General features: G+C 30.9%; 1 protein-coding gene across 1 annotated transcript; it reads right to left on the bottom strand.

The window, feature by feature from the left end:
- Window positions 1-3,618: 3,618 nt before the first annotated feature.
- Window positions 3,619-9,410, bottom strand: LOC149054228 (uncharacterized). The gene is made up of 6 exons (XM_089230520.1): window positions 8,022-9,410; window positions 7,427-7,706; window positions 6,567-7,126; window positions 5,436-6,248; window positions 5,183-5,324; window positions 3,619-3,706 (listed from the first exon to the last, which is right to left on the bottom strand). Exons 1-6 carry the CDS (start codon window positions 9,301-9,303, stop codon window positions 3,619-3,621), a joined length of 3,165 nt encoding a protein of 1,054 aa, XP_089086646.1. The 5' UTR covers window positions 9,304-9,410.
- Between the last annotated feature and the right edge of the window lie 940 nt (window positions 9,411-10,350).

The following is a 10,350-nucleotide window of genomic DNA, read 5'->3' as shown; positions in this document are numbered from 1 at the left end:
AATAATAATTAAGTTAACTATAATTCAAAAAAACACAATATAACACATCAAACTTTAATTTTTTTTTTTATTGTGTAAAATAACATGAATTTACTATTAATTGATTATTAAATTAAAATATTACCTATACATATTCCTGAAAATAAAAGTTAAAACAATACATTTTATTTACAAATTTTGTATATTTATCATGAATTATACGATATAATAATTATCACATCATAATAGACCATACAAAATGCGAATTGGAACTAATGGACGTAGCCGTTTGGACGTGGCTGTTTGGACGTGGGGTCAATTGGACGTCAAAAAAAAAAAAAAATAATTATAAATTAAATTTAAAATTTATACAATTAAAAAAAAAAACTAAAAATTAAAAACTAATAGTTCTTGTTTATATTTTATAGGTGTTTACCTATTTATAAATTATAAAACCATTGATATTATATTTGTTAGTAATATAACTAATGGTAACGTATCATATCGAACATTATCAATTATTATTGATTATCACGTGCCTATTACCTATAGATTGAATTTTATCGTTTTGGCAATAGGTACACCTATAATAAAAATAGGTATAATATATAACTTTAAACTTATTGGTTATTACAACCATTTATATCACATTTTGTAATACACGACAATACACACTTATAATCTTGTTAGTTGTATACAAATTGTGTAGTAATGTACATATATGTAAAATGTCGTTAATTATTAATTCGAATCGCGATGGTGAAGTTAAATATCATTTTTACGCGGAATCGCTCAAAATATTTCATTACATTAAAATAAGACGTTGACCACTTTTTAATATAACAACAGAATAAGATAGGTAGATAATATAATTAATATAAAAAACTATGATTGACATTGAATAACTTTTTAGATATTATGAATTATTTGTATATTTAAATATTTAATATTAATTTTTGACGTATAAAGATATAAATAGCTTATTAATTTAATTTATTTAATAATGTAAATATGGTTATATATATTTTTTTTTTTTTTGACGTCCAAATGTCCCCACGTCCAAACGGCTACGTCCATTTGTCCTAGATCGTACAAAATGTAACCAACTGTTCTATTATTTTGTATACGTCATTCAATTTTTAACCTAGTACAGAAATTATGGTTAAATAAAAAAAAGAAATAATAAAGTTAGGTTACCTAGGTAAAATCATATTACATCAATAATTCAAATAAATTGTATAATTTATAACTTAAAACATTTGTGAAAACTTATTCAAATACATTTCAGCTAGGTATACTAAAATTAAGTCATGCAAATTTGATTTACAACTTTGAATTTATTAATGTTTCTTTTAAAATCAATGAAATATCAATTGTTTTTTAAATAACTTTTTATGGTGCTATACCACTGAGCATATGTAAGTTTTTTTTTTGGTAGGTTATAAACATCCTGTCATTATTCGGTGTGTTTTATTTGTGGCTTTATCCACTTTTTTAGTATGTACCGAGTTTCTCCACATAAGGCAAACATATTCTACCGTAGAGAAACATAATGCCATGGCTGATATTCGTAATGTATTCGGCTCCGCTCCGCATTCGGACCCTACAATTTCCGTATTAGGTATTCCATTTCTTGTGTTTACTTTTTTCACAATGATTTTTGTAGGTAAGTGTTCTGACTAATGTCACACCTAAGTATGTTGGCATATCACAGCGTTTGAGAAATTCTCCTTGCCAATTTACTTTTATTTTTCTATTCACCTGCTTGTTATGTATATGGAATGACACCTGTGCTTTGGACGAGTATGGCTTCATACGATTCCGATCGTAAAATTATCCTAGTGTTTTCAACATTTCCTACATTTTCCTACATTTTTACATTTTTTCAACATTTCCTACATTTTTCTACATTAACAGCTTATTTTCAAGTTTATATTATAACATAATATGTATTAATTGGTTTCAGTTTTTAAATTTATCTAAGAAAATTTACTAATCGGTGATAATAAAAATCACACAATAAAAACATCTTATACATATACGTAAAATAATTATTATATCAATAAATTAATCCATACTTTGTACAGCTTTATCTTCACCATCTGACATAACGCAAATTACAAGCGCTAGAATTGTAAGTGTTATTAAACTTTTCTTTAAAAAAATCATTTTGATTTAGTATCATAAAAAAATAAAAACAAAGTGAACAAAGAACTGAAAGAACAATAACTGAAATAAAATTGTATTACACTAATGTCTTTATAAATGATCTACTTCATACTCCTCCTTCTCCCAATGGCAAACAAAAGATGTTCACAATAAGTTTTTTATGTATTTACACAAACTGTTGCGCCGTTAAGCCCGTTACCGATCCTACTACGATCGGCAGTTGTCGGCAACAACTTGCGTGTAATGTTGTAGACAGGAGCGGAATGGGTTACCCAAATATACAATAAATAAATAATATATCAAGTGAAAATAAATCTTAGGTGTATATGACACCGATCAAAATCTATATTAAACAATAAGCCCAAATAAATTAAATAATTTTTATTATTTATAATGGACTTAGTATAGGGCGCCTCGGGAATAATTTACAATAAATGAATATAATAATAATAATAATAATAATATGTAATATAGTATAAAAAAATACAAGAAGACTATTATACAAATAAAAAATAATATAAAGACGACCTGGTTTGAAGTAATGCGTCAGATAATGCACGTGGTCCTTCACAGATGACAGGTGACACGATGTTCCAGTAAAAAAAAACAGCAATAGGGGTCACAAACGCGGCGGCAAAGCACAAAATAATTGCCGACTTGTCAATAAGTTAAACACTTGCGATAACGCTAGCCTTGGTTCCGACAGGACCGTCGAATATAAAAAATTGACCACAACTGATTTGGTGTGGCAGCACAAAAAAAAAATGGCGCGCAATAAAGATGGGTGGACACAGACGTGTGTCAGGCCAAACCGTTGAGAAAAGACAAAAATAGGTTTCACTTGTCGGTCAACTTTCTGGCTAGCGGCATAGCTATCGCCAGACGAACTGTCGCCGGACACTGGAGGGGGAAACTTGCTGGGCGCTTTCATCTCCGATACACCATGGACCGTGGTGTCCGAAACAATCTTTATATATAAATGTGAAAATTAAAACCTACGAGTGATAAATTCTCGGAAACTACTGAACCGATGGTTATGATTTTTTTTTTATATTAAAGAGCTCATTGCGTGGAAGGTTTATGTATTTGATCGATTCTCCATCTAATTTGTATGCAGCCGTCTGATGGATTCAAAAATATGTCAATATACGAATAGTGAGTCTTACAATACATTTTTATTACATAAAAATAAAAGTTCCATTGCTTTTATTATTTTATTTTCTACGAGTTTTACATATTAGTAAATAATACATAGTTTATTTCATTCATAACATGGAAATAAATAACTAATAGAAAATATATTTAAATTCTTAAAATAATACAAAATGTTTTTTTTATTATTTGACTGACATGACAAATGCATTTCACTAAATGTCTAGGCGGATAGTGAAATCGCATAAACATCAAATTCTTTGACCATTTGCCTACGAAATATTCACTGTATTGCAGGATGGATGGCATATCTCATCATCACAGTAAGATCACCTGTATTTCACCAAACACTAGTTTTTTATGATCTGAACATAATTCGTGGACGAAAGAAATACAAATAGCATCACTGAACGCAAAATTTGAAAGTTTGAATACAAATATTGTGACCATGCAATTTAGAAAATTGTTAATCCGTCATCATACAATTTGAATTTCATATATAAAAAGATCAAAATATATTCATAAATATTCGAGATCTATAGGGATGCTAGTATGAATATTCATCGAAAATTTCAAATACCAACATGGCATATAATTTTAATTTTTTTTAACATATAATTAATAATTTTCAGCTACAACAAAAATTTAACACAATGTTGATGATAATATTTTCTGATTATAACGTTTATATTTGTTAGAAATATTTAATAGTTAAAAAAAAGCTCATATATCCTTAGATTTTGTATCACGCCTGCGACTGAAATTATTTTATTATAATTTCATATACTTATCTAGTGATACGTTATAACTGATAGGTATAGTATGATAAAATAATAGTGCTCGTTAGAATAATATTGCATTACAGAAAATATCGAATCTATCACCTGATTAAATAATAAATTTGTGCATTATATTCGCCGCAGAGGGTATTTGAATCATACAATATTCAATCGATATTATACGTGGCCTAAAAAAATATTGCAGCAAAAACCCGGTTTCTACACAACCGAATTTGTTGAACGTAATTTAAAAATATTTAATTGCGAACCATAATGTTATTTTAAATAATTGACAATACAACTTAAATGTGAAGAAAAACTTTATTTATATTTATATACAGATATAAATTCAAGGCTGGGCATTAACAAGTAAAAAAGTTAAAGCGTGGTTACTTTTAACTAAGTTATTTAACGAGTTACTTTTATTTTCAAAAGTAACTTCCAGCTTAACGAGTTTCTTTATTTTTAAACAACTTCTAACTTAAAGAGTTAATTTATTAATTTGTCCTAATATAAATGTCATATATTTAAAATTATATTTTGATTTTTATAACTTATTGATATTATATATAATATGTATATTATATATATAAAAACTAGCTGAACCCGTTCACTTCGTAGCCCGTTAAAAATTCTCTTTTATGGTCCATAGTTCATATTGTGTGTTAAATTAATTTCATCTGATGATGCAACATAATAGCCGACCCGTCACAGCTTCGCCTGTGATTGGTTGTTTATTTTGCCTTCAGACCATGATATGTAGAATTTTTTATTCAAATATTATTGTTTATTGTGATCGGCTCTAACGGTGAAAACGGTTTCTAGCGTTATAAATGATAAAAATAAATACTGATAAAAAAGAAATAATTTATGGTTGATAAAGATTTATTAAAGAAAATTTATTAAAGATTTATTAAAATTTATTAAAGAAAAAAAAAGAATTAAAATATGAATTTTATAAGACTTCTGAGTATATGATGTTTTTTGTTATATTTCCTGTTGAAATTAAAATCATAAGATGATTCGGGTCTCCAGTTCGAGAAAATGCCACGTATAATTGCCCATGTGAAAAGCACTCTGTACGAAGATCTACGCCAACGTACTTGAATGTTTGACCTTGTGCTTTGTTTATGGTAATGGCAAAAGAAACTTTAACCGGGAATTGAAGCCGTTTGAAAGAAAACGGCAAGTCAGAGGGAATCATGGGAATTCTTGGAATAAATGCAATTTCTCCTTTCGCTGGCCCTGTAAGAATTACGGCTTCTATAATATTATTTCGCAACGATTTTATTTGTAATCTTGTACCGTTACATAAGTTCGGTGGTTGAAGATTACGTAATAATGTAATTGGAGCACCAATTTTTAATTTTAGTTTATGAGGAGGAAATCCCGAAGGAGAAAGAGAATTGAGAAATTCTTGTGGATAATGAATAGCATCATCTGTTGATGTAACTGTATCAATAGATAGATATTCACGTGAGTGTCCATCGAATTTTAGAAGGATGATATCATTAATTTCTTCTGCTGTTACATTTCTTGGAGAGATTATAGCTCTTTCACATAACCACTGATCTGATTTATTGGACAGATTAAAAAGGTCTGGATAAACTGTAGAAATCAACTCTAACACGTTATTGACCACCCGTCCAATCGTGTGATTGACAGAAATGTAACCATTTTCATTTTCTAAAGTTCCATTTCCAATTTTCAACAACTGTGCTGGAAAAATATCGTCCCCTCCGCATAAATAAACTCTCATGTTTGTTCGCAAATAAAGTTTTTCAACATAGTTCCATATATGGGAAGATTTTAAGCAAGCATTAACGACATCAGCTCGAGTACCTTTAGGGATTACTGGTAAGGTTTGACGGAAATCACCAGCGAAAACGAATGTTATGCCACCCATAAACTTATTATTACACCTAAGATCTTTTAATGTTCGATCAATTGCTTCGATATGTGATCTGTGACTCATTGTACACTCATCCCACACAACGAATGAGGTTTTTTGAAGAATTTTTCCATGAGGGCCATTTTTACGAATCAGACAAACGTATTCTGTATCAAATAATACATTTAACGGTAACTTGAAAGTCGAGTGAGCAGTTCTGCCGCCACTAAGGAGAGTTGCTGCTATACCAGATGAAGCTACTGCTAATGCAACTTTACCTGAGGATCTAATTTGAGCCAACAACAAATTAATTAGGAATGTTTTTCCTGTACCACCCGGAGCATCTAAAAAAAAAACTCTTCCTTAATGATTCATTACGCTTTCTGTAATAACATTAAAAGCATATTTTTGATCATTTACTAATTTTGGTAAATTGATTTCTACAAATTCTTGTAATCGGTTATTATCGTAAGAACGCAAAATTGAGAATTCAAAAGGATCAGATGCATTTTCATTTCGAACAGGTGAGTTCATTCCAAATTCAGTTAAATATTTTTCAGACAGAAAAACAACTTTATCTTCTATTTCAATCAAACCTTTATTAAATATTTCATCAGAAAAAGTAAATTGCAAGTCATTTAATCGAGTGCGCTCTGTAAGAAGAATATCTTCACAAAAATCATTTCTGAACTGTTCCCACAAAGATTGAGGTTCAGACGGTTGGCAGAAAACTATGATTATTGCGAATAATTCTCTTAATTTTGAAGGACTTTCTGAAAGAGTTGCCTCCGCTAGAGTATTTTTCCATTGCTCGTCATTTTCTAAAAGCCCAAGAGCAAAACAGGAAGCTTTAAAAGTCGCGTGAATGACTCCATCAAAGGCCTTCAAGCTTTCAAATGAAGTAGGACCTTGTACATAATTTAGTAACAATCTTAAATGGAAGCACTCACTTTGATTTGGGTGAATCGTGTAAATTCTACCAATGGCAGTGTCCATTTTTATTCCTGGCCAACCTGGAACATCTTTTCCCCGTCTTCTCTTTAACCAGCCTCTGCTATTATCCCAGGTGTAATAAGAAAGAACTTCATGATAGAACAGTGTTTTCGCAAAATCATCATGTGAACACAGTTCAAAAAATGCAGTTAGTGTCGTTTTTCTTGGATTTTCAATAACTTGATGAAGATTATTATCATTAAAGAAAACGCGCTGTCCATTTTCTAGATGAACAGCCAAGTGCTGAACTGTCGGATCTCTATCATGGATTTCAAAATTGAAAATTCTCCAAAACGCTTCAGAAGTACATATGTATCAACCATTCAAAAAATTTGTAATCTCATCGTTTTCACGATTAACAGAAAAAGTAGCTCTATCTGATCCTTTATTAATATATTTACATATGTATTTTATCGCTTTAACCGTATGACAGTATTCTACGTTAATATGCGCATTAAAGCACCTAGATAGCACTGGACAATACGGTACAACCCAACGGTTGTCAACCACGATTTCTGTTTTACCACGAACTTTTAATATTGCAGTATAACCTCCATCATCTGGTGATCTCCGTCGGTAAGTCGGATAACCATCATCTCCAGTTTGAGTATCCTTGACCAATTTGTGAGGGTATTTCTTACTACATTTTCCAATATTCATACATGGCGATCTAATATTTAACTCGCCGCATGGGCCATGAATCATATTCTTGCAAACTATTTCATAAAGTATAGGATCTCTGTCTTTGTTTGGTATCTCGGCAGAAATAATTTTATCAATTTCATCTGGCTGAATTTTCGTTTGTAACCACAAAAGAATGTGGCAGTGTGGCAAACCTCGTTTTTGCCATTCAACACTGTAAACATAACAATTTACATCTCCGAAAATATATTTATTTTTTAATACATGCATAAACTTTTTTAGTTTGAGATGAAAAACTCTAGAGATTATATCGTGTCTATCAAACGACTTTTGATCTTGAAATAATTCATTTTTTATTTCCGGCCATTCCGGGTTGCATGTAAAAGTAATAAATAAATCTGGACGGCCAAATTTACGAACATAAATTATGGCATCCTGATTTTTTTCATGCATGTAACGTGGGGAGCCAGTAAAAGAGGAAGGAAGAATTACTTGTTGCCCAACGTTATTAGCATTAATATTTGCATCATTGTTAACAGCATCTCGGAGGTGAACATAATCATCCGCACGTAGTTGTTTTTGATGGTTACGAATAAAGTGTAGTCTTTCAGAAATCAATTTTGCCATCATATCTACGGCGAATTGGCTGAATAATGTTTTGTAATAATGTAGATGATTTAGACTTGTTTCTCTAACCATAAACCTATAAGAATAAAATTGCATGCAGGATACAGTTTTGGTTCGATTTTGGTTATTTTCCTGTAATATATTAATGTGATAACCGTCTTCGCCTCTAGTATACATCAATGGATATTGCAGTGCATCATAAGATCTATTCAATTCGGAAACTCGACTCAATTGTCCACTCCGACCGTGCAGAACTATATCTCTGGGACCTTTATCTTCATTAACTAATAATACAGCTACTTCATCGATGGTAGGTGCATTATATTGACCTCTGTGTTCATCTTGAGGAACTCTGTCAGCATGAATAATTAACTTAAAGTTTTGCAACTCATCAAAAGACCTCGACTCCAGATTAGATCTAAAGCTCTGTATGAGGTGATTATTTTCACGCAAAACTGTTTGCAATGATTCAATGAGACCTCTTTTCATATTTGGAATCATATTTGTTCGAATAGATATTTGATCCGACTCTGACATAAAATATATTTGTAAAAATTTAGCATTATTTCCAATTTCGGGTAATAAACTACCTATTAAATGATGCACTTGACCCTGAATTTTAAAAGAGGGCATGAAGTTCCCTTCACTTATTTCGTTTGCTCCAAACGATGTCATTTGAAACAGAGTGTTATACCGTCTAGAATTATCAAAGAAATGTTTTGATAGAGGGTGAGAATTATCAATTAAACTTTTAATTAGGTCTGGAAGATCCTCAAATTGGTGTAAAACAACTTTACCGTCAGCGCAGCAAAGTCCATGGGTTTCATCTTTCCATTTTTTTGCATGGCACTTAGGACATAATATAGTCATTCGTCCAATTTGAAGCGCTTTAATATTTAAATAATCAATCTCGGATTGATAATTAAACGCTGATTTCATACTCAAAGCGTTACGTTGCTCCTGAGCACGTGTTTGAGAACGTTCTGGTGTGTTATTTTGTTGCCTTCTGTTATACATTCGAGATGCATTGGCAGTTCTTCTGCTAATGCGTGCTCTTTGCGCTCTCGGCATGATAATGAATTGGCCACTTACTCAAAATTTGGGTAAGAAAAAAAGGTAAAAAAACTAAGTACAAATTATGCCAGTGTGCTGATGCCAGTGACTGATGTTCTCTTAGATTGTTTACTATAATGTAATATTACAAAAACTTTAGCCACAGCAACGCGTGACCGGGTCGGCTAGTAATATTATAATATACAAACCTATAGAACCGTAACAACTAAAAATATTTAGTATATTTTTTGGCCGAAAGAGGGCGCCACTACTTTGATTCTGTTTTTGATTTTGTATGAACTTTATACTTTTTTTTTATTGACAAAAGTGCTACTATAACCTTCAGCGGAGTGTCGGGTTTCAGCCAAAAAAAATTTCAACCAAATCGGTTCAGTAGTTTTCTCGGTTAGCGCGGTCTAAGAAAAACCCTTACAATTTTATATAATAGTATAGATAATAATTGTGGGAATAACCAAATACTTTACGATATGAATGTGAGTGTTTTGCATTATTTCTATATTTGAAATTTCAATCGATATTAGAATAACGTGTATAGGTAAGTACAACTATCTACCTATATACAATTTGGGAAACGATTTACGAGTAATATTTTATTTTATTCTGCTTATTCGCAGAAAATATGTATATATATGTATATATATATATATATAATATATTATTATAAAACAAAAATTTTATAGGACCATAATAGGGGCAATCATTATTTTGAGAAAAGAAAAACATATTATTTAATTTCCTTGTATACAGAGATAATATACTCTTACTAATTTATTGTTAGATTTTATTTTTGATTGAAGTATGTAAGTAGTACTTACTAAGTACCTTTTTTTTTTTCCTTATGGTATCGAGGACTGGAGGAGGAACTATGGTGCCAGTACTTCTCCTCCAGCCCCCATCGTTTATTGTTCAAAACAAAAACATACGACAATTAGCAGCGGCGGGCCAATCCCCCACTCGCTGCTATTACATGAACAATTGGGCTATATAATACATTACAACGGTAATCCCTAGTTGCCTTAGACTACAAATCAATTGTTGCTGCGA

Source organism: Diuraphis noxia, unplaced genomic scaffold (assembly GCF_037042655.1).
Source record: "Diuraphis noxia isolate RWA-SAM2 unplaced genomic scaffold, SU_Dnox_SAM2 contig0009, whole genome shotgun sequence".
NCBI lineage: Eukaryota > Metazoa > Arthropoda > Insecta > Hemiptera > Aphididae > Diuraphis > Diuraphis noxia.
This window is presented reverse-complemented; position numbering and strand designations above follow the sequence as displayed.

What these genes read in the sequence shown, in the direction of transcription:
- LOC149054228 (XM_089230520.1), bottom strand. Translation starts at nt 9,303, where the DNA reads ATGCCGAGAGCGCAAAGAGCACGCATTAGCAGAAGAACTGCCAATGCA. An exon ending in TAAACTAAAATTAAAAATTG is followed by an intron (nt 5,325 to 5,435) that starts GTGCTCCAATTA and finishes TAATTCTTACAG; the next exon opens with GGCCAGCGAAAGGAGAAATT. An exon ending in GCACAAGGTCAAACATTCAA is followed by an intron (nt 3,707 to 5,182) that starts GTACGTTGGCGT and finishes TTTTGCGTTCAG; the next exon opens with TGATGCTATTTGTATTTCTT.